Consider the following 26,449-nt stretch of genomic DNA (forward strand, 5'->3'; position numbering starts at 1 on the left):
ACCAAGTATTTTCCGAAAAGTTGTTTAATTTATAAAGTATTAGCTCCATATAAATTTAAAATATGTGCTATAAAAACGGTACATAATTTGCGCCAATCTGCTATTTCTTTTTGAGCATAAACTTGTACAACAGGTTTATTTACAGGAAAGAACTTGTAAACTTGCATAAACTTGTCTGATACCTGTAAGTGTGTGTAACTTGTATAAGACTTGTATAAGACTTGTATGAAACTTGAACATTGTGTATAAACCTGCATAATTTTGTGTAGTGTGTAAGACTGAGGACTTAGAATAATATTGTGAGTTTGGAATATTTGATTTATTTTAAGAAAATTATTTAAAATAAAAATGGAGCTAGCGCATGTAGATCTGTTGCTCAAAGAGGAATTAATATTTGAAATAAACTTTTAGGGGACGGAAATGCTTTTTAAAATACGACGCTGTTAGAATCTTAGAAAAATGTCGAGGTCCCTTCGGAAGTTAAATATAAGGGCCAGTGCTAGTAACCGTAAAGGGGTTATAAAATAATTATAGTTATTGTAGAAAGGGTCAAGAACAATAAGGGCAGGAGATAGGAATATTGTTGAGAATTTCCTGTGTACATTTTAAAAAGGTCCGGATGTGCCCAAGCCACAATAGCCCAGCCCCTTGTAAAAAGGATTTGTTTGTAGAGTCCGTATCGTAAAGTTTAATTACAAGTGAACCCGATAAGTGAAAGCGAAGTGACTCTGATAAGTGAAAACTAAGTGGGCCCGATAAGTGAAAGAGTTTATGACACGGCAGTAAAGATAGGACTGGGCAATATGATTAAATATTTTCATGTGAAATGCTTATCAGAAATAACAAGGAAATATTGATCCTGGTAAAATGTGTGTTTTTTGTTTTAAAATAAAGATAGGTTGTTTTTTTTTTTAAATGTGCATATTTCAAAATTATAATTTAAAACTTGAAATGTGAAATTTTGAAAACTCAATAAACATTAGCCCCCCCCGGCAAAGGTCAGTATGTTTTATTTTCAGGACAATTATATTTATTGTTGAAAAGGAATGGAAGATGGGTCTAAAAACAATAAAATGACAATATAATTTATTTCTAAATTAACTTCAAGAATTGATTATATAATTATGTATTAATTTGGCCCAAAACACAAAACAAGTTAAGTATGAGAGTCCCAGTAGTTTATTATAATAATACAAATAAATATTGGAATATGAAAGGGTGATGTGACGACGTTTTTTATTTCAGCAATTGTATGGCTAAGATGAGAAGTCATAATATAAAATGCCAGTGTAAGTGTGCGATAGGAGTGTTGTATGAAAGGAGAAGACGTTTAGCACTCCCCTTGACAAGGATGGAACACATATACTGGTTAAGTGCTGTAGTAAACCATGTAATTTTCAGGGACAATGAATGGCATTAATGGTGTATGAAATTAATACACAGAGGTATTGTGATATATCATGAGATATATTTCTTCCCTGTTCCTTCAAATGTAGAAGGACAGGGTAATTTTGGTAAATGTTGTGGGTGTTTTTGTCCCCTGTTCCTTCCAATAGAGAAGGACAGGGTAATATTTTTGGTATACAATGAGTTGTAATTAATAGTGATATTTCTTCCCTGTTCCTTCAAATGTAGAAGGACAGGGTAATATTGTTTTTTATCACTATATGAGGTTTTATTGTGTGTAAACAATTGATTATTGTGCCATTGTAATCCCTGTAAATTGATTGTATTGTAATTAACAACATCTGGTAATGGTTTACATTCGTGACACTGGCGCAGGCGTACAATAAGAACACCGTGAAAGACTGACAGCCATACAATTATACGGAGGGAATATTTTGTAAAAGGAATGTCCTCCAAGAGCTCAATGCCCTCGCTGGCTGAAATTTGTTATTAGATTGGAGGAGCAGGTAGCAGTGCTATTAGCGAACCAGAGCCAGCCAACCACGAGATCAACGAGGCCGCCGCACTGCACCGGCCGTACAATCATTGGAGAAGCTACCTGCCTCTACTCCTCACCTACCACATCCCTCTGCGATGGCTACCTGGGGACCCACACTGGACGTCGGACACCTTCTACCACATCACCCCTCGGACTACACATCACAGCCTCCACGTAGTGATAAGTACAAAAGAATTGTTATTTAAAAGTGTGCATGTGGAGGGATATTATTTGTACTTAGTCCGGGATGAGTGTTTAAAGGTTTAGGTTCCTACCGTGATTGCAGCTTCGGGCTAGGGAAAATATGTACCATAGTTCAAATTCATTTATGCTGAATCGCGGTAGGAAGTAGGCTCTTATTAACTAGACGCGGTGCGGGGACTTTGTTTGTTCAGTTGGACCGGCAATCAGCTGATCGGTCATGTGACGTATCGGGTGATGCGTTCCTCCCGGCTCGCTGGAGGATTCAGTTCGAGTCTTGAAGCCACGACGACAAGGTCCTGTTGAGAATCGCAGCTCTTCCTCTAACCCTATAGTGTGGGATTTAGAGTAATTCCATTTTTTATCGCGTGTAAATTAAGTTCAAGTTTTTTAATTTTTCTTCAGTGCGTATTAAATCCCTATCAGCCTCCGTAATCTTCAAAGTAGTAAGTCCCGTACCAGCGTTTAGTTAATATCTTTGATTTTTTATACTGTTGTAATTAAAATTTCTAAAGTTTCCCATCTTTCAGAGTCCCTGAGAATTAATTACATTTTTTGAAGTATTGTGAATTAAATTTTTGTCATAAAGTTAATATCAAGTTTTGTGTTATATTGATTTTTGAGTATTTTGAGAAGAGAACTTTTATTTTATTTTGTTAATTTAAACCATTTTTTTTTTGAGAAGTATAAATTTTTAGTTTCATTTTAATTTTAATTCATTTTTAATCAGACTCTTAATTAGATTTGTTCGATTGTGTGAAGTTTTGAAGAAAATCGAATCAAAAGTTTGTAAACTTTGTTAATTTTTTTGGTAAACTTGAATTTCGGAATAAACCAAGTATTTCCGAAAAGTTGTTTAATTTATAAAGTATTAGCTCCATATAAATTTAAAATATGTGCTATAAAAAACGGTACAGTTTTCACTGGCGGTTTTTTATCGCTTTTCTTCTTACTTGTTAGAAGACACCGGCTTAATTGTCGTTTGAGTTGTTGTTTAATTATGTTGTCCTTAATTATGAACCTATGTAAACGCTCAGTAAAGTGTAGTAAGTCCTAGTTAATACTGTCATTAATATCTAGCTGTTATACACACAGCTTCACACGCAATTTTGACGTGACAACGTCTTATATTAGGTTGCGGCTCGGAGTCACTCATGAAAAAGTGTAACGCCCGGTAACGTTACGATGCCCGTCCAGTGGGTCCGCCGCACGGGATCCGCACGGGATAAAGCAGATAACTGTGGGTCCGCCGCACGGGATAAAGCAGATAACTATGTTTATTCGTGAAAATGTGGAGTGCTTAGATTCGTCATTTACAACAACTACAACAATAAAGGTAAATAATTGTACACTGATATTTCATTATCGTAAACTATGATTGATTGATTAATTGTTAGATTGACACAAAAGTTGAGAAACTGAGTTTATAGGTTATGTCATACTATTGACAAATGTTGATAGTGTTAAGTAAATTATTAGTTTTAAATCACTCTGCAATCAATCGTAATTCAGTCGATTGAGAAGAAAAAGCGCGTATTGCTAGTCAAACATTTAAAATAACAAATTATAACCTCTAAACTGTCATAACAGTGCGACCAAACAAACGAACTAAACCGACCAATCACCACGCGCGGAGTTAGAATTTAACTGTGTTTAGCAAGAATTTCAAGTTCCAATTTTAGTAAATGTTTTATTCAACTTTACCATTTACAATAACAAATTTTAATTAATTTCAAATTATGTACAATGTTTTAGTAAACAAAATATATTTCTATAGTTAAAATTTGTGCAATTCTTATTTTCATTCAATTCCTTGTTCCTATTGTGCAATTTAATAATATTCATATCAATAAATATTCTACCGAAAAAAGACGTTGTCACGTAAAATCTTCGCCCGTAAAACCGACTTTACAGGCAACCATAATTTGTTTTTTAAATAGAAATTACTATTGGCTTTTCGATTATCTGTTTTTGGGCGAATCAGAGCATTCCTGGTTCGAACGAATTACATTTCCGACGCCAATGTTGAGTTTGTCTTCTTGTAACATGTATACAGTAGGTCTTGGAAACCTCCTTCATGAAAAAGCGCCTACTTACGGCGCTTGTAATCTAATTTCGGACTATGATATTTTCCAGAGATGAGTTCGTCTTGCGTCCCGTTTGAAGAACATATACGCATATTCATATGTAGAGCTGAGAAGCCTACCCTGACTAAACAATATCTATTTTGGTATAAGGAGGGAAATCCATATTGAGTTTGTTTAGAATTTAAAAATAATCGTTTATAATACATTTGCACGTAAGAAGTATTTTTTTTTTTTTTTTTTAACTGCAGTCTGAGAAAGAATGGTTTGTTGTGACACGATAGTGTTCAGTTCATTTTTGTTTTCCTTAAGCTGCTGTACAAATGCCATGTCACAATGTCAAGAAAATCAACCAATTTCGGGTACCTTATGTGCAAACATTTACACCTTTGTCCATTGAGGTGGATTTTATAATGGTGTTTAAATCAATATAAATAATTTTAACAATTTAGTATGTATTAAATTCGTCATTGGTGCAATCTGGAGTAAATGTGAGATAGCATATTAATTGTCTCTGCTATCTGCATTACACTATTGAAACAATGTATACTCAATTTATTCTAAAATTTTAAACGTATTCAGGTATTTCAGCCTCCTATAGCTTCAGCTGAAAGTATAAACAGCAGTCTCTTGTGTAAGTAATATTTGGATTTTAAAACATACAAATTATTATTATATTTCCGAATTCTAAAGTATTTTGGGAAACTTTTTATTTTTATTTTCATATGACCTTGACTTCAATAAATATTTTGTAAGACTTGAATTTGTCCAACCGTTCTCGAGATTGGCGCTTGGCAACGCATTCAGCGATTCATTTATAGAGACGTAATAAAATATATCTTCTATAATATAATCTTAATGACAATAACACTGCTGTAGCTTTTATAATAACTTCTATCAAGTTATCTAATGCATACTTCTACTGTACTATCCGCGTAAATTATAAAAAAATATTGTTTGTTAATAACAGCAATTAACAAGAAAAATTACTCTTCCTAATACACAAATTACATAAAATATTCATTTATCGGTAACGCTCGTTTATAAAAGTAATTAACAGAAAAGTGACTTTGTAACAAACTATAGTTACTGTATTATTGATAACTTGTGGTTGTTGCGTTTCAGTTGTTGGCAACTATTTGTCGTGTTGTGTTGTCGTTGCCCGTCGGACTCGGACGTCGGTGTCGTCTGGTTAGTGGTTAGGTGAACTAACCTCTAATGTTATGAAGTAGTAGCTCATTAGGTTACTTTACAAATTAATTTTAAAATAAATACTGAAGAATATAATTATACAGTCTAGGATTTTGTGTCCAGTGTATTACAATGTCGTTAGGAGACTGGGAAGAAGTAAAACGCTTAGCAGCAGACTTTCAAAGAGCTCAACTAAGTGTAACATCTTTGAGGTAATAAACCAAACAATATGTTATTTATGTCCTATTATGTATTCTGGAATGGAGGTATTTTTAATCAAATCTCCCAAAAAAAACTTAAAGAAATTTATATTAATATCTAGCACTTGAATAATGACCAGAAGTGAAGCCTAAGTTATGAAGAATGTTTTTTTACCATCTTGATCTTTTTGTGCAACAATAGGGTACAATTTCAAGTACTACTCTCTGATTGTTTAATTTATACCAAGCTTCTTATAACATACATTCTTTCTATTAATATGGTAAAGAAATATTATGAACGTAAAATAATAGGCTCTTCAATATGGTAATTAAAATTTATAGGTCTGTTAGGGTTAGTCAGGAGTACCAAAATAGTTAGGCTATTTTTAGTTTATGACAACTTTAACTTAATGTTTCATTTTAACCTCAAGAGAAAATTAACCTTGGCCGCAGTATAATAAGCGGCCCTTACGACAATCCTCGATATTCATGGTTATCTCAAACTACTGAAACAAAAATGTCAAAAAAAGTTACGTTATAATAGACAAAATCTGTATTTATAAATCTTCAAGACATGTAACAGGTTCTATAGGTATTTCAAATTACATTATAGTTCAGCTATTTTTATATCTTAAAATTTTATGATAAATAAATAACTATCTAGTGTATGTATACTTATAAAATGTAACAAAACAGTGTAACACTTAGTTACCTTTTACTATTTTGAAGACTAAATGTATCCGATATCTCGTGACACAAATAACATGTGTGTACATCGGCATTATACTTGAAGCCATTACTCAAATATCATACGCGATTTTACTTTGTTTGAAATTTGCTGTCTGAAACAGTAATGTTGAACCAAATTACGTTTTAGACTTTTAAGGTTGTATTATATTAAAGCTAGATTTTTATATGTTAAGAATAGTCTATAGATATTTAATATTATAGAAAATAATACTTCTTCAGTTATACTTTTATAACCGTACAAAATTATAGCCAATCTGCAAAGGTATTTTTATGCATGTACTGATGACGTCAAAATTACATTAATTTATTAGAAACGCATAGCCTAGTTGGTTTGGTTCCAACTAAAATAGTACATGATTGTTAATGTATATTCATTAAACCAAATTTACAATGTTAAGGAAGCCTTCTCAAGTGCATTTTATGTAATGTTGTGGATGTTTTCTCCTTGAATTCTAGTTTTTACCTCCTAATTAATTACAAACTGAAAAATTTGGATTTAAAGGAGCAAACCCATTATTTTCTAGCCATTTCAAACATTGGTCAAATGTAAAAAATACATATGATCACAAAAACCGCATGTTCATCGCCATTGTTCATGCCGATGTCACTACTCACTACGCAGATGATTTTACTTTGAATTAACGTAAATTTAAACATTGTTATTCTGACAATTATTAATCATGAATATCTATAAGTCAAATGTTTTGTACTCAATAGTTTAGCTATTTCTAATTGATAGTTGATTTGATTGTCGTGGTGACCGCTTATTATACTGCAGCCTTAATCATTTATTTATTTAACGGAAACCCATTACTGTACATGCAACTACATAACAATAAGCATTCAATGTTTGAAGACAAAAAATTTACACAATAGCTATATATTACACGGATGACAGCAGGCAACAACATTAATCAAACAAGAGTCCATTGTGCATGAGAGGTATGTAAGTAAAAAAAGAGACATTGTATACAACCAATGACAGTACTATAAGTAATATAAATAACAATAATCATAATAAGAGAATATAAATATATGTAAATACACACATATATATATATAACTAGCGGGCCCGGCGCGCATTGCTGCGCATTTCAATAATTTTTTGCAAAAGTTGCCCGCGCGGCTTCGCACGCAATTTCCCGTTGAAAACAGTACACTATATTCACTTATTCTTTTTCTATCACATTCTAAACATTGCTGAGATAATTGATAGTCGTTCCTTCGTGAGCCTCTTGGGCGCATTATGAAGGTATGTACCATATTCCTGCCTCTATCTAGCTGTTACCCACGGCTTCGCACGCAAATCTTAAGAACCGAAGTCCTTATATTACTTAGTAAATTTTTTTTTTTTACTATAATAAATTTTAGATTAAATTAGTTATATCTCCGATGCCACGATTGAGCTTGCTTTGTTGTCTCGATCGAGAGAATATGTACACACGGAGTTTTGAGAACCATACTTCTGTCAAAAAAAAACAACTAAGGTTGATTTTATAACATTCTTTATATTTGTAGCCAACGTAAGATAGTAATTATGATATCTGCATTACTCTTCTGATCAAGCATGAGCATGGTTTATATTAAATAAATATTGCAGTTAAAGGTGAATTTTTACGTCAAATTTGAATTGTATTATCTGGATAGTAAAGTCTATGTTTAACAGTGATTGCAAAAACAGTTTAAACAAAATTTGTCGTTTCTCTTAAGCTTACTCTATGCTTTAAAACTATAAGTGTAATATATGTTTACAAAGAACAGCTGATTAAAAATTTGAAAAGACGTTAACATATGTTTGCTGCAATGCATTTCTTATGGGTATTTCTGTAACCAGTGGGGCGGAATCCTGAATCGGGAAAGGGATGGGCATAGCTTATAAACCTTCTCCGTGGAAAAATACATATACGTACAAATTTTCATCATGATCGGTCCAATAGTTCACGATTCCATAAAGGACAAACACACAAACATTCATTTTTATATATAGAGATAAAAAACTAAGAACCAATAACATAAATATATCATATAAGCATTAACAAAGAGATAGTGGAACATTCTATAATAATCAACAGTATTAATCATGCGTAGCAGCCGTGCACAAAACACATCCACTCCAACTAAATCCAGCTTATTAAAAATCTATATCAATTCAAGAAGTAATATCAATACGAAAACAATAACAATACTATAACAATAACAATGCGATACAAATAACAATGTGATAACAATAACCATGCAATAACAATGACAATGTGATAACAATAACAATGCCATAACAATAACAATAAACCAAAATAAGAACAAAACAAGAAATATAATAAAAACCATAACAACTAACGTAAATTATCGGTAAGCATTAACAAGAAAATAAATCATGCAACATACAATAACAAACCATTTCTTAGCCATAACATCGAATAACGACTCCGCAACAATCACAGCCACTCCAAAATACCATAAGTAGTCCCCCGAGTGCACTACCATTCGCAGTACTGGCACTGATCACAGTGAGACATCACAGGACCACTGACAACATGTGATACTGTGGCCCTTTAAAGGCACCACCAATTAAATATTTACACAAACAGCACCACTGCTAATGATCACCAGAGAAGTGGAAGTCCTTAATTGATCTTCGGAAAGTAGCCTCCAACATGAAGAAGAAGTCCACCTATTCAGACAATGAGTTTCCAAGACGTTGCATCCTGACCATAGCGCTGTTCATTTCATAGTTAGTCACATGATGGAATCTACGAAAAAGTTCTCTGGATCTTGTATGAGAAGGCAGACGAAAAAACACACGTTCCAGCAACTCGGGGCAATCAATCAGACCATTGATGATTTTATAAAGAAACGTTAGATCTTGGACTTTTCTTCTGGCTGCCAATGGTGGAAAACACAGCGCTTCAGCCAAACGGTCCACAGGTACCTTTCTGTAAAGGAAGCCAGTTCGGACGCCCAGATAACGTAAAAACTTGGTTTGAATCCTTTCAAGGTCATTTATCAAGTTTGACTAGTGCCGAGACCACATTACAGAGGCATATTCGACAATCGGCCTTACCATTGAACAGTACAACGTTCTTAGTGTACCAGGATCACTAAATGGCATAGCAGATCGCATCAAAAAACCAAGGGCTCGTGTGGCTTGTAGGCACTCTTAGCAATATGAGCGTCGGCATTCAAGGTAGGTGTCCATACCACACCCAGATCACAAACCGAGGGAGGCCGTCGTATGACATCACCACCAATACTGTAATTGAAATGAGTTGGTGATTTGATCCTGTGAAATGTTATTGCTAAGCACTTTTTGCTATTTAGCGCCATATCGTTCTGCACGCACCATCCCTCTATTGCAGTCAAGTCATCTAGAAGAACCTTACATCATCAGGATGTTGAATCGCCTTAAAGATCTTGATTTCATCGGCAAAGAGTAAAGTATTAGCTTCCAGATTGTAGACAATGTTGTTGATAAATATATTGAATAGTTTTGGACCCAGATGTGATCCTTGGGGCACGCCAGAAACTGCTGTGAAGGGTTCTGAGACCGACAAAGCAAACCTCACTGACAATTGGCGATCAGACAAATAGCTAGCAAACCATTTCAAAAGAGTACCAGTGATTCCACTAGCCTCAAGCTTCCTAATAAGGAGAGGATGACTAACCTTATCGAACGCTTTAGAAAAGTCTAAGTATAAAGCGTCCTCCTGCTCAGTGTTTTTGAACGCTTCCACTATATCATTTTGTAGAACGACTAGGTTGGTGACGGTCGATCTGCCATGAAAAAAACCATGCTGCTGAGGAACAATACCTTTAGTCAGAATTCGATCGACCTTCTTCAACACAAGTTTCTCAAAGACCTTGGGGCCAAATCATTGCAAAAACAACTGTGGTTTATAGTTATTTTGTGTTCATAATGTTTCTTTATCATAAGTCACATCCAAGTTATGTTGAATATAATTAGGTAAACCGTAGACAGATATTGTGTGTACTATCTGTAGTAACTCCATACATTTAACATAATGAAAAGTCATGATTATCACTTTAAAAATAAGGAATGCTTCAGGAGTAATATAAACAACAAAAACTCAATTTTCTCTAAACATTCTTTTTTGTCTGCTTTATTTCTGAGAGAAGGAGAAATTGTTATAACTTGTGTTTATGACAAAGCTATTTGTGTTTATTTCCAGATTGACTGAAAGAAACTGCGTTGAAGTTGTTACTAAACTTATTGAACAGAAACTTCTAGAAGTTATCTTCACAACTGACGGTAAAGAATATTTGACACCACAACAACTTGTGAAAGAAATCAAAGATGAACTTTTTATTCATGGTGGTAAGTTTTCTAGCTTTTTATTCAGATTATTCCTAATTTTTAACAGCGTATACCCAAAAATTAAGCTGTGTCACACCATTTGTAACTTTTTAACAAACACCATTTGTGTTGTCATGAAATACTTTATTAAAACTTTCAAAATCTATCATGAATTTATTTCCAGTAAAAATTCTTTTCAATTCATAATATTAAACACGATGTCGCTTCTGCTGTCACCGAGTTATTAGTAGTTTTTAATTCAGTGTAAGTCTGAATTTATTTTCCATATATGTTTTCTATATACACGAGTCAGTTTTTATGAGAACTAGGGCTGACCATGCTCTAAACACTGTAAGTGCGTATACATACAGGCAAAACGGTTGTTTGTCTTGTTTGATGATGGTAGTTCTAAATTAGTCACTAATGAGCGGGAAGTATTTTTCAGTAGTTTAGAGGTGTGTCGCATGCTATGTAACCGCCTCTGTGATTATCAGTTTATACTAGACTAGTTTTTGTCTCGCAGGCGGCAGTTTAAAAGTACCACTCAATGCCACAAGCGTTTATATGCATACGTAAATTCCACCACAGAGCAGCTCTTATGTTTCACTTTATATCGTGTGGGAACGGTTAAGTTCTGTGTTATTTAAGGGTTAAATTTATTCAAACAAGATATTTTCTTATCTATTTTTTTCAAAAACTCAGTGCAATTTACGAGTTGCATACATGGAATTAACACTGCCACAGTTTAAAGTAGGTATGGTAGCGCAACACAAAAACATGAAAATAAAAACTGTGTTCCTCACTTATCTCAGTAAACTAACAGTATGTCAATAGTTCCTTGCTTATTTCTAATATGACTTATTTCTATAGCTGAAATATGACACTAAAACAAAAAATTACCTTAAAAATAAACTATTTAATTCAGGTTGTTAATCTATTTTATAACCTTAAGTATATTATGTGAACAGTTTGTGAAAATAACTTTATGCTCACATTTGTAAACAAAATAAATAATTACTCACCTCAACTATCATTTTTACATTTGGCTGTACAGACTGTATTTTTACACAGCACAGTGTTTAAAAAATGTAAATCGCTATATAGCTGAATTTAACTTTCATAGAAAAAATTCTTATATTAGGACATAATTTGATATTACATAAACTATTGAAGTAATGAATTTTGGTTATGAGAACCGTGAAATAAGATTTTAGAGGCTCGATTAAGAAGGACCACTTCACACTAGGCAGTAAAGACGCCGAGCACACTGATTTTAACAAGAGTTCACCAGGTTACACATAATGAGTTTATGAACAGTGCATATTCAAATAAAGTGCAGAAAATAAACAGTTACCTTTGTTTTCATGAGGGGTAACCGTAGTCTGCTGTTGCTGAGGGCCAGGTTGTGATCAGGAAGTGTGGAAATAGGCTGCTGTCTTGTAGGCAGGCGTGAAGACGGAAGATGTCCTTCACGGATTCACTCACGCACAATACGACCGCAAACGAATAGTTCATAACACTGTGGCCAGTCCTGTAGAGCACGGTAGACGTGGGTGTCCGGGAACAGAGACGTTCTGGTAGAGATTGCCAATCCAGAGCACTGACTTTAATGTTAATGTAAATGTACAACAAATAGAGATAAACTAATATTTAAGTGCAGTCGCTTGCAAGGTGGGCAATTGATAAGTCAACCGTTGTGATTGGTTGGTGAGTGTACAGTAAACAGCTGATTCGTGAAACAATGGTTCATTGGTCTGTCACTGTACGTGAATATTTTAATCCAGTAAGGATTGGTATTGTAGGCACTAGGCCGCAGAAAGAGATATAGAATTAATGCAGTATATACAGTTTAGTAAAATAAAGGCAAATATAGAGTATAAATTGCCCAAAAAATATATACATAATTATTGTTCAATAAAAGTAGCCTTTTCATATTAGGTAATAAAAAACAAGTTATTTAACGCAATAATACTTAACAATTATGGACCTACTTAATACTTCAGACAAAAGATTGTCTGAAGAACAATTTCCTAATTATAGGAACTCGAAAAACATTATTTCTATAACTTCTAGTACTGTAAAAAAGTTGGTTTGTACTCGTGTTACCACTTTTAATATAAAACAAGTGTACCATATTATAGATAAACAAGTTCTGTATTAGAAATATTTTTAATTGACGGTATAATGTCATACTATCTAATTTATATTATTCATTGTTTAATTTGTTATATTTTTTAGGTCGTATCAACTTGGTTGAGCTTTCAAAGGTCTTGAACGTTGACCTTGCCCAAATAACAGTGAAGGCAAATGAAATTGAGAGAGCAGATACAGGATGCCAGCTAGTCCTGGGTCAGCTGATTGACCGCAACTATACAAAACATATAGCGGAGGAGATTAATGAACGCTTGACTCAACAGGGACAAGTGTCAATAGCTGACCTCACTCGGCAATACGACTTGCCAAGCGACTTTCTACAATCTGTAAGATCTGTTTTGTACATATATTATTACATTGTCTGTAATCTTCTTGTAAGTAACCTACATCAGTAGTGACATTTTTTGTTTCTTTACATCATCTCATTATTATGTATTGTGCTTTTTTGGCACTTGTTCACTATTATAAAGATACATGTTTTTTTACTAGGGGAAACAACAATATTGTATTAGTTTTGTTTATTGTTGGATGTCTTCATTCATTGTTGTATAGGAGCACTTACATGATCTGAGCTTGAATTTAGGTACTACTGTATCTCGAGGGTTGTTTTACTTTTTGCGCCTTAAATGCTGAGTGACACCGAAGGCGTTACCGAAAGCTGCACATCTGACCAGGGGCATTGTCAATCAGTTCTTTCCCCTACTCAGATCACGTAAGGTTATTTGGTACACAAAATACTGATCATTAATACCTCTATGGTGCCACTCTACACATCTGGCAAAAATCGTCCCTTGAGATAGTACCACAATTCAATCTCAGATCACGTAAGCGCTCGATTTGTTCAGTTAAATATTAAATTACTGAAACCAAGAGAAATGGGAACACAGCAATAAATTGCAGCAAGCGACACTGCAGCGGAAGTGGTATCAAAACAGGCTACTACTGGCACTATGAGCGTTATCTAATCTAAACTAGCCTGGCGTTATTTGCTCACATCTGGTGATGACCTTGATTAGTACTACTTGACAAAACAACAATGCAGACATCCAACAATAAGCAAAACTTATAGTGTATTGTCGTTTCCCGCAGTAAAAACCCATGCATCTTTATAATTTACTGATTTTTTTTATTAAGTGGGAATCATCCTCCTCAGAATACGTAAAACACAAATGTCTCACTGGAACACTATTCACAATACCATCCTATGACCAGACCTAGAAACTGTGTTTATAACGTAACACTAGTGAGTTCTGTTTACTGTTTCTAGTGTTAAGTTTAGTGTGGCATCTAGGATTGTATTGTCTTTGTTGACCACGTTCATTGCACATATCATTGACCATGTTTTTGCCCACAATTTGATATTAGAAAATATATATGTTATTAAAACCTTATTTTAAAAAGTTACGCTGAATGAAACTATAGCCTACTTATACCTGGCGAATAAGAGAATTTTAAATACTCCAAATTGGAACAAAGATAAGCAATTGTTTTTTTGTTTTTCTTATACGTACTACTCATTGGGGACCTGACAGATCCATCGTAAAATTGTGTCATTGTCTGTGTGACAAAATTTTATAAATATTTACTAGAGACTTTAAACTTGGAAAGTATGTTCCTCTTGGACCAAGGAAGAATTCTATTAATTTTTGATTCAAAAAGGTTAAAGGGCCACTAAATTTTCACTTAAATCTTCAATGGGCTACATGTACCTTTTCTTTAGGTTCTGTCAAGTCCGTTGTTACTTCATTGTATCAGTTTATTGTAATAAGTTTTCTGTTTTACTCAGGTGGTAGAGAAGCAGCTGGGCAAGGTGATCTTCGCCAAGCAGGACAAGCAGGATCATCGGCTGTTCTTTACCGATGCATTTGTGGCCCGTAACAAGGCAATTGTCCGTGGTGCTCTGGTAGCAGCCACACGCCCCATCTCGATTACAGCTGTGCTCAACCAGTGCGGCATCTCAGAGAGGACTTTCTTCTGTAAGTGAGGATCATTTTTACTTCTTTTTTAGGTTTAGATGTTGTTTTTTTATGTACTGTAGACACAAAGTATTTCTCTATTAAAATTAATTACGTTAGTCTTATAAAATATTTTAATAAACCTGCAATATTATTATTTTAGAAAACTTTACAAGATTTGCTATTATCTAAATATCTAATTAATATAAATATTGGATATCTAAATTTGTGGAAGCTAAGGCATTAAAACGTTATCTGGGTCCAATAGTTCTTTTTAATGATCCTTCTCTTTTATTTCTAACTTTGAGAATATTTTTTTTAAGAGGTTAATAAATGAGGAACAATAAAGTGATATTTGTACTAGCACGTATAAATATACCCAGAATCTGGAACAAATCAAGCAGTAAGTTAACATACTGTTGTACTAGTAAAGTGTCGATTCAGAGTCGTCTAATATGTTTTTTATATAGAGTGACAATTAAGTTTTAGGACATCTTTATAACTTTTAAACGTCAGTGTGTGTGTGTGTGTGTGTGTGTGCGCGCATGCGTGCGCGCGTGCGTGCAATAAGTATTGCTGGTCATTGCAGTTTGTATTTCAGCTCGAACATATTTTGTAATGTGCTTTATCCCCTGAACTCTGGTATTCAGCACACCTGGTAACTAATAATTTATTCATTCTCCCAGAAGTCCAGATCAGCTGGCCATTATCAAATACTCAAAGCAATTAACAATTCTGACACTTAATAGGCCTTATTGATAAGAAATTCATTATTACTAATCCTGCTTGTTTTTGACAGCTGTAATTGATAGCCTACTAGAGAGCAAGGAAGTTGCTGGTACCCTGACTAGTCGGCAAGGTGGCACAGCTACTTTTATCCCCCATGTTTACTCCAAAGCTCAGAGTGAATGGGTGAATAACTTCTATAAGCAGAATGGGTACATTGGTAAGTATTAAGATGAAATTTAAGTTAAAGGCTTTAAAGTAGTGTTGTATTTTTCTGACAAAGTTTTCTTTGATAAATATTACATTTTTTCATAATGCTTTTAATAGCAAGAAAAGCTTTAATTGCCAGTATGTACAAATTTTGGATTACAATTATTAAAAATACAGACATCTCACAAAAACTAAAGTTTATGATGACCAAATTCCAATGGCTTCTAACCCCAGTGAGATGTAATAGCACATGTGTTGTTCTTATGTATTGTTCTTACATAGAATCCACTCAATAAAGAGTTTTGTTCAGTCTATAAAAAATTAAAGATGTAAGCTAAAATTTAGACATTATATTGCTATAAATGTACAGTTACCATTTAACTTGGCAGTTAGATTATCTTCATTTATAATGTAGAATTTTAAAAACTTAAATTGCATTTTGATATTTTACTAAGTAGTATAATATGTTATGTACTATGTTTCTGTTCATTTATACTCTGCCTTGTGTTTCAGAGTACAGTGCGTTGAACAGGCTGGGTATATCAGACGCACAGTCGTTTGTGAAGCGCCAGTTCTCCGGAGAGAAGTTGGTAATGTTACCGTCTTGTGCTGTGGGCAAGCAACTGCTGGACCAGGTAGAAGGTTCTCTTGAGGATGCTATAACCTCTCTTTCTTGGATAGATATCATGGTGAGACAAGGATTAATTCGAGAGTGTACCGGTTGATAATATAACTACCAGTTAATAATATCAAAATCTTGTTACTTTCGCAACTTTTTTCATCTTCCACACAATTGAGGATATAGAAAAGGGAAATGTACATTTCACATTATGTTATCTTGGTACTAAATTTTTGTATCTTACCTAGCCAGAATTATGGCAATGAAAGATAGTCCTTTCAGTTTTCTAAATGATTTCACTAATCTGATTGTTTAAAGTATGCAATGTAGAATCATGATTTTTTATGTTTTACATCATTAGTTAAGACTACCACAATAAGATTAATGATCTGAAGTGGGTGAAATTCATTTTATAGAGTGTATATACTTTTATTGCGGATGGTGAAAAGCTCTAACTGGAACCATTATTTTATCATCTTGGTTCAAACTAGGTTCAGATACTGCATGCAAACATACATACAGTAATTAGTTGAGTCCGATTAACTGAGATAAACAGGACCGGAATTACCTCAGACACGGAAAATCTCGGATGGAGATTACAATGAAATATACTGATTTACAGAAAAACTCAATATTGAGTGATAAATTTGACTTACTACCCAGTTTAAACCAATAAATGTGTTCCTTTAGAGCCATGCAAACAGTTGATACAGTGCTGCCACAGTGTTCAGTGCACCCACCCTTCAAAAACAGACCAGTGACATTACAGATATTCAGTGCAATTATATCCTTGCTTCCAAAGGGGTTAATCATTTTTTTTAAGCAGCCTGGGTTAACCCATGCTACAGATTATCAGAATTTTACTGTTATAAACAAGGTAGGGGTACTCCACGTAACACGCTTCACTGGGGTTCAATGCAAAATTTCAAATTGAGAATTTTACAACAGACCAAAAATGAATTTTATTCGCTTCCTAAATACTAAAGAATGTTGTGCTCATTTTACTACACTGACTGCTCTCTAATGGAAAATTGTTTGTTCTAGTCCATTTTGCCATCTATTTTCGAAATTGAAGATGGTGAAGAAATTTTGAAGGAAGTGTTGAAGAACATCAAGAGTAATGTACAAATCCATACTTTTTGCCATACTTTCATCGTAACTGATCACTTCTTGCAAACTGTCATGAAACCAATAAATGAAGAAATCATAGATAAAAAAGCTGAAGAAGTAAGTAAACTTGTAAAATTATTTGATTTTGTTAGTCCTAGAGATTTTTTTACCGAAATATGATGTAGCAATAATATCATAATATATATCATATCAATATCATAATATATATCATCAAATATCATATATATATATATATATATATATATATATTAATTCTACAAATTTATTATTTGTTATGTTTTGTTGAATCAAACTATTTTGTGTAATAAAATATGATATTGTTAAATTTCAAATACTGTTTGTATAATAAAAGTAATGGGTTTAAAATTAATATAATTAGTTTTTTAGGTAGATATTGCTACTACCTAACAAATGAATGAGTTTTTAGATATTCATGTAGATCAAGATCTTGAGCCTTTCTTAATAAATCATTACATTCTTACATTGTCTTATTGTTTTTATCGGGTAAAATATGGTTATTTCAATACTAATTTGCAAATGTTATATTTCCAAGATAAATTAAACTGTTAATACTTTAAAAAATTATTTTTTTGTTTTAATATAGTGCTCAAAAATCGTTTTTTGAGTTTGCAATATCTTTCTTTTGTGACTTTAATGCCTAATAAATCAAGACCATGCTAATATTCCATCATAACATTAGTAATACTTATACTGTATTCCATTAAAAAGTGAAATTTACTAGTTTAGAATAATTATTAATTATGAATAATACCTTGTTTAATACCTTCCTGGAAGAAACTGAAAATAAGTAACCAGTACAATTGGAATTGCAGTTTTATAAATATAATAGCCTATAAAAGAATGTTCTGAAAAGAATTCTTTGGCAGCAATAAAATATAGTTTTTATCATTGTGTTTTGTTGAAGCTACAATAAGTACAAACCAGTATTTCACTACTTACTATATAATTACAAATTATATTTAGTAACGAATTGCACTTTGCATTCTTAATTGCTAAGAATACCAAAGAGAGTAAGAAATTTCATAATTATAAAATTAGTATTAGATGTTACAAGGTTCATTCTCTTTCTCTGATGAAGTTTTTTTGTGTGCCCAGGCAGTATCCTCGGGCAAATATCAACAGTCCCGAGTGGACCGGGCGGTGGGCAAGGAGGTCCAGGTGGAAGTGGATCACAAAGCAGAGCGGAGAGAGGAGCGGAGGAAGAGAGCAGCAGGAGGCAAGGGGGGAGGTGGCACACAGGTTGGTCCGTATATTACTTCTTACTGATTTCCTGAAGTTGTAAACCAAAACAAAGTGGGTTTCATTAGAGGTTATTATTTTTGTTCTTATCATGTGTTATGATCAGTACATTAAGTGAGGCACTGCGGGTTTAGTGTAAGAGCTTCTGTTACTATTATTCTTTTGAAATATGTAGATTTTATTTTGCCTAATTATTGTTTTTACTCATAAATTAACATATATTTTGGTACTAAAACATAATTGTTAAGCTTTTCAAGAAAAAGGGGAAATTTATACCTAGCAAATAAAACTTAAATAATTTTATCCTTTGGAAGTCAAGGACATAAGATAGCCGTTATACATGTTTGTTTTAAATTTATTTAAACATGTAACAGCTAGAGTAAATTTAGTATTAGGTCATTCCATGTTAACTCAAAACACACAATTTACCTAACCATTTTAGAGCTTGCTAAAATTTAATATACTCATAGAAAGCGCTAAGACTAAGAAAAATACTAATTTCCAATTTTTATCGTTTCCAAAACAGGCTTATGTAAAGTTTCTAAAAACTTACTAAGAAGATATGAACAGATGTTCCTGATATTGTTCTAGGAGCTCTCCTAATTAACATAGAGAGCTAGGAAAGGTGTCATTTTACATCAATCTTATGCTGTTTCCAGTGATATGTAACACAAAATGGATTATAATAAAAATATTCTGTAAAATACATTAAAAAACTTGTATTTTTTATAAAAGTAAATGATTTAAAATATATTAATATATTATAAGTTTATTTAATGTTAGTAAATTCATCCACAGCTGTAGAACAAATCCGTTCATTGTACTGCAATAAATTCTTTGAAATCTTTATTCTTTTTTTCAAAATTTATTTTATTCTTTTTGAAACAAACAGACTTATGACAAACACTAAATAAAAGCCTGGCCAAATTATCAATTGTGTCAGACTTTTATAATTTTTTGTAATATATATATATATATATATATTACATATATATATATATATATATATATATATATCATATATATATATATATATATATATATGATTTACAAGTCACAAAAATACGGACCCTTTACTTCCTTATTTCATTCAAAAGGCAGTCTCATATTCATGCAGGCACGTTTTTAGCTTTTTTCTAAGTAGGCTATAAGGTTTTGCCTGTAATCATGATAAAAACTTTGTTTTCGCAAATATACCTAATTGGATTATGTATTCACATATTGTTTATTTTAAATACTAAAGATTAAACATTTGCTATATTTATTCAAAATTACATGTAAACTCAAAAAATAATTTTCTAGTTGAATTTATAAGTAAAACAATAATGCCTAAAACCAGAACTGTTGAATAGATACTTATATAGATATGATTATTTTCCCAAAAGCATGCAAAATTGTACAGTTTCCATGTACACAGGTTTTGTAACATGGACCAAAATATTTAAATGAATGTTTCACAAATAAAATGTTGGCCTCTTCCTAAAAGGGTTAAGTTTATGTAGTAATGTTTTTATTGTATTTTTCAATCTTATTCATTGAAATGTACGATCAACACAAATTATCTACGTAAATGTAGTCTTGGGCCACAAAAAATAGAAATGTAAAATGTTTAAGGAGCATAATATTTTTTTGTAATTTACACTGATTATAATGATCTTATTTTTAAAATTAATATTTGTGATCACAATTAATCTGATGAATAATGTCTCCATGAATTCTAATTTTAAAGAATAATCTATCTTTTCAGGCATTTTGTTAGTAACATCAGACATTAAATACTATTTGTAAATTTTATAGCAGTATTTGTTGTGAAATTTATATAGACTTAAATCTATTTTGGTTGATTAATAGTGATGCTGGTGGAATGCACAATGAATGAATTTGATTTTATTTAATGTTATACAACTTAATTGCCTTCTCCAGGGTAGAGAGACTAAAACCAAGTCAACAAAGAAGAAGTATCAAAAGAATCGTGTTGAAGCCAGTGACTCGGAAGAAGAAGAGCATACCAGTGGAAAATTGGAGCTTTTGTCGTTGAAAGTAAGTGTTCTCATCTCAGGGTAAGAACACTGGCTACTACAATTTGTCACACCAAGCCTGTGTTTTATGCTGTAATTTACAAAACGGTTTTATAAGAAATTGGAGTTTTAAGTTTATAACAATTTTATTTATCGTATAAACTCTTATTCTATTATTCAATGTATAATACTTCATGTGTGTTAAAAATTAAAATGTTATAAAGTTGTAATTATTATTATTTAGCAATCTGAATTGATAAGACACTTGTAAAACCATCCAAGTCATTCTAATAGTATTTATTAAATAAAACATATAAAATGTAATATTTATTTGAATCAAGGATCATTAGCCAGTAACAATAGTTTGTTTTATTATATCAGCAAACCAGGGTCACCGATGACTTCACTCTTATCATGGGCTCTTAAACGATCAAGTACTAAACCACGTTATTCAGCCCATTACTTCCAACTACAACCTGAATTTTAGCACCAACATGCCCGTTATAGTTTGTGCACCAAGCATATATTATTGTGAGACACTATAATATTGATGAGATATGCTGCTTGTGCACCAAGCAGCATATCTCATCAAAAATTATTAGCATGTTCTTAATATAACATTCAAGAAATCGTACAAGATTCCCATAACCTTTATTAAATTATCTCAAAATAAGGTTATAATAATCAAAGGTTCTAAGATTATATTAACTTATAATAATCAAATAAAATAAAACCAAAAATGTTTCAGTTGTTTTTTTTACTATTTGTATTTTATTTCATTCATTACTTGTTTTAAATTTGGTTCATTCTGATGGATTACATTGACTGGAGAAATATATAAATAAAATAGAAAAATGTATTAAAATGCTCATATTTGTTTAAAAACTTCAATAGCTGGTTGAATTATATTTTCATTTATTGTTCAATATAAACAACTACCAAGATAGGAACTATAATTAAACAGTCATTCTCAAATTACAAATTGATCTGATACATTACAACTATGACTCTAAAATATTATAATAATAACTTTTATTGTTTTGTTTAAACTTTTGTCCACTTAGAAAGTAGATCAGCATGATTCAAGCACAAAGAGTACATCTGTATGTTCATAAGTGTAAGTAATTTTATTGTTTGTTTGTTAGGAAGTGATTCAGGTGTTAAAGCGAGAAGAGTCCCTTCAAGATGAAGAGCTAGATGATTTCATCACTGAAATGGCCAAATTTGTACTTCCGTAAGTGTTTAAAAGTTATTATTTCCTTCAACCAATTAGGTTTTTCTCTACTGAAGCCCCTAATTATATTTTATGGAAATAAAAATTATCATAAAATAAATTTATTTACACTTTTACATAATATGCTTTATTATTGTTGTAGTTCTTGAAAGTTCAAATAATTGGATTTATATAGATTTACTTTCAGTCACCTCTAGAATTGTTTGTAAAAAATATTAATGTATAATTTGAGTTGAAGTCAAATCTTGTCACCGACTGAAATATTTGACTTTCCTCTCTATTATTTTTCTATTGCTCTGTGAATTAAAAACGCTACAGCATTTTGTATGATTGTACTCTGTTACTTACAAATTTATTTATTCATCTATTTTCTCGTAACCCTTATAGTTATCAATAAGACCAATATAAAATTATTCGCTAATGTTTAGCTACATCACATGGAGATACATGCACCATTATCAAACTCAGTGTTCATCAGTGAGGCTTCATGCAAAATTTTAAGTCTATAGATTGGATTGTTTTTGAGATATCATGTGGACAGACAGACAAAAGTGATAGGCTTTGATAACTCTCAGCTAATCACTAAACAAATCAGATGCATGATAACATTCAGTAAAAGTTGTTCTAAATTTTAAAAATTTATCTTCATCCATTATTAAAACTTCTCAGACCATACACCTGGCTTTGTTGTGCAGGGATGTGAACAGAAGAGCGCTCGTAGCAGCAGAGACAGCGTTTGAGAACATAATGATGAATCGCGGCTCCAGCCGACGCAAGACTCACTCCGACTTGCAGGAGAAGTTGAACGTGTCTGTGAACGATGTTCGTCTCTACGAGAAAGCTATCAAGCAGTTCCCCAACAAAGACACACAGGCCCAGCTTGCCAAGTATCTACTAAAGACTACTGCCACCGAGATAGCCAATGCAATCTTCAACTTTATCGCCCAAGAGAGTGGCTCACACCCCGACATGAGTGGAGACAAAGACCTTACACCTGAGGTTCAGTAAACTTTTTCATTATTTAAGTGCATTATATAACGTTATTTCTTATGTTTAAACTGCAATATTTTTTACAGTCATATTATGTAATCAGTATAAAAGTATGTAGATAAACTCATATTTAAATTTGTTCAAGATTTTTATGCTTAAAAAATCAGTGATATAATTGAATCAATGTATGTACTAGGGGGTACCCAAAAGTAACTGCAATAACAGTGCCATGGGCGAGGACCATATTCCTGCTGCTAGACATATACAGCACAACTCATTGTCAGTTCAGTACTGCCTGTTTTGTCAAACTGGTTTTTTCTGTTCATTTGCAGTAATTTGTGTTTTTACTATTCTGTTTTGATTTAGTTTCTTTTTTTCAGTGATCAACATGGAGCTGTGAAATTTTGTTTTCTATCCAGTAAAAATGTTACTGAAACTGTTTTAATGTTGAAACAGCTTACCAGAACGACGCTGTGGAAAAAATTCAAGTGTACAAATGGTTAACTCGATTAGAAAATTGTGACATGTTGATTGATAACATCTCATTCTGGACATTCATCAACTGTCAACTTACAAATCATTAGTAGACGATTGATCAATTATCAGAGATTGATGGATTATCTTGAAGTTTGGTTCAATGAACAGAATATTTTGGAATGAAATGGGTTGCTGTCAAGTTTATTCCTTGGGTCCTGAGTGCTAGCAGCAAGATGCGTACTACATGATACTTGATCACGGCAATGTTATTCTTGTAACTTCTGGGTACTCCCTCATATTTCTATGATAAAAAATAAATTGAGGTGAAATTAAACTATTTGTTTTAAAGGACCGACTGAAGATCTTAGGTGAATGTCCTGCTGATACGAAGGATCAACTCATGAAACTGCACAAGGCTGTGAGTGGGAGTTCCATTGACGAGTTTCTAGAGACGGTAGAACCTGCATTTACAGCTGTCGGTCTTCTGCTTCGGAAACCTGACAAGAAAAAGGAGAGGTCTGTATAATCAGTTTTTGTACAGGGTGCACATCTAAGATTTGTGTGTTCCAACAGTGAAATTTTTTACTTCAAAAGTTTATATAAAGCGATTTGTTTGTTTGGTCATTCTTACCCATAAAAGTGGAGAGCATCTGTTTACAAAGTATCAAAATGAGGACTATTATGACTTTCATGAATTGCAAAGGATTTTTAGAGAGGTCAAATCCTAACAGCACACATGAACAGCTCATGATTATAAGTGTAATATTAATCAATTTTTACAGTTAACAGAGTATATATATATATAATGAAAGAGGAGGTCATCATATGGTCATATCTAACCAAATTTTCATGTGTTGTCATACTACCTCATCCATTCATAGAATTTTAATATAAATTTGGTTAGCCTTTTACACTTCTTACACTGCTTAGGAAGGCTAGTTTTAATAATATTATGTCCTGTGCCCACAACAGAGTAGTATGTACAATGTGTATTACAGGCCCCAGCTGTTCGCTCACAGACAAGCCTTGAGCCAACAGCTGACAGTGTGTGAAGACCCGGCACTAGTGCTGCACCTCGTGGTACTCCTACTGTTCCAAGCTGTCACCCAGACAATGCTGCAGGCATCCGGCCGCTTTGTATCCTCCATACTGCAGTTTCTGGCACCTCACCTCTCACAGGAGATCTACGACAAGCTGCAGAAGTACCACGGTGAGCACTACATGTTTTTTGCCTACATGAACATTTGATTCCGTATGAACATATAGGATCCAAATTTTTAGATTGTTGGTCACTAAATCTTTTTGTTTTTTTTTCAAACTCTGTAATGATACTCAATAGTGATTTTAAATATATAGGTTCTAGATATACTTGGCTTTTTTGTGAACTCTATTACATAGCTATATTATCTAAGGTTTATTACATTATACCCCTCTCATGCCTAGCTGATCATCTGGTGTGAAAGGAGTATCCCATTTAATGTGCCATCACCTGGAACTCAAGAGGGCTTATGGGAAAATTTTTCACTTTAGTACACAAATAATTGATAAAAATACAGTATTTAACACTTCACAGATGGATGTATCCGCTTAAGACTGTTGTAGCCAACGGCTTGCGGATATATCCGCTTACAGTTTAATTCTTCATGGACGGTTTGTGGATATATCGGCAAAATTAGGTATAACCATATTAATTTATTCTTTCGTAAAACTATTTAAAACCGTATTTATCAGATACAAAATAAAATTTTTTTAAAATTTTTAAATAATTGTAAAATAATTTTTATAAAAATAAAACCTTTTGAAATATGAATTTAATAATTATTTTTAAGGAAAATTTGTTTTGTGCAATGGCAACACTGGAATCTTATATATCAGCATGCCTTTGTTTGCCATAAAACCATAAAACACTATTTAGTTCAAATTTACTATCAAACACAAAATTTGACATAAATATGTGTCAAAAAACAAGTTTTTATAAAATATTTTTTGTCCTAAAAACCATAATAAACTTGACATGTTTTTTGAGTTTTGGCCATTTGTGAAAGGTTAAAATGTAAAGACAATAAAAATATTTTCCATTTTTCTCTCGAAAGGTTTATCCCAAATAAACTAATCATCTTGTTGCTTTATTTATTGTATTTGTAATCAACAGTATTAGAAAACATTTTTATCTGTGATAAGCTAGTGAATGTATCGGATATGTCTGAAGTATCTTGCTAGATGAGTTAGTTTACTCGTTTTATTTAATAATTACAGTCTACACGTGTAGAGTTTAATTAATACATGTGCTATAAAAATTATGGGAAAGTATGGGCTTACTCTCTGTAGAGGAAACTGAGTAATTTTCATGAGATAGTGGTTCAAAAGAGAAAGTGGAATTAAAAGGTAGCAGGCTGGAGGAAGTCACACACGATCCTCAATGCAGCAGTATAAGTCTACCTGTCTCATTTTTAAATGCTTAGTTTTACATCATTCTCTCAAATATTTGTTCTTTTGCGTCCCTCTTATTTGTGAAACCTTTCTTGAACTATGCTAACATATATGATATTCCTGTTGGTTGCTTTCTGAGGTGAAAACTAGTTGCTTAGACATTTTATTTTTATGTGTAAACTCTTCAATCAATTAAATCATTAACAAATCAACAATTCAGTTTATTTTTACTTTATTTGTTATGAAATGTTGTTTGACAACATTAAAGAAGTATGTATCATGTTCTGCCTTCAGTTGCCTTCTGAAAATGTATTACTTAAACTCTTTGTTACTATTCGTACTATTTCAATTTAAACTCAAATATTTATATTTTTTACAGATTCTGTATTGAAGCTTTTGAAAGTTGGAGATGACGTCGAAGAAAAGAACCAAATCATAAAAGTACTACAAGAGGATATGAACTCAGTCAAAGATATTGCTTTAAATTACAAAAAGAATGACACAGTAAGCAAATCAAGCTAAGGATTGTTGATGATTAATATATTTTTACTTTGGTTATGGA

At 32.5% G+C, this 26,449-nt stretch overlaps 1 protein-coding gene and 1 pseudogene across 1 annotated transcript; both read left to right on the top strand.

Annotated features, from left to right (window-relative positions):
- Positions 1 to 1,306: 1,306 nt before the first annotated feature.
- Positions 1,307 to 1,399, top strand: LOC124361598 (annotated as a pseudogene).
- Positions 1,400 to 5,403: 4,004 nt separating this feature from the next.
- On the top strand, positions 5,404 to 26,449 carry LOC124360176 (E3 UFM1-protein ligase 1 homolog). The gene is made up of 14 exons (XM_046813558.1): positions 5,404 to 5,633; positions 10,559 to 10,704; positions 12,922 to 13,163; positions 14,624 to 14,813; positions 15,592 to 15,738; positions 16,242 to 16,417; positions 17,392 to 17,574; positions 18,595 to 18,738; positions 20,662 to 20,778; positions 21,902 to 21,990; positions 22,686 to 22,989; positions 23,807 to 23,973; positions 24,456 to 24,667; positions 26,267 to 26,449. Exons 1-14 carry the CDS (start codon positions 5,554 to 5,556, stop codon positions 26,407 to 26,409), a joined length of 2,340 nt encoding a protein of 779 aa, XP_046669514.1. The 5' UTR covers positions 5,404 to 5,553; the 3' UTR covers positions 26,410 to 26,449.

Source organism: Homalodisca vitripennis, chromosome 4, assembly GCF_021130785.1.
Source record: "Homalodisca vitripennis isolate AUS2020 chromosome 4, UT_GWSS_2.1, whole genome shotgun sequence".
Lineage (NCBI taxonomy): Eukaryota > Metazoa > Arthropoda > Insecta > Hemiptera > Cicadellidae > Homalodisca > Homalodisca vitripennis.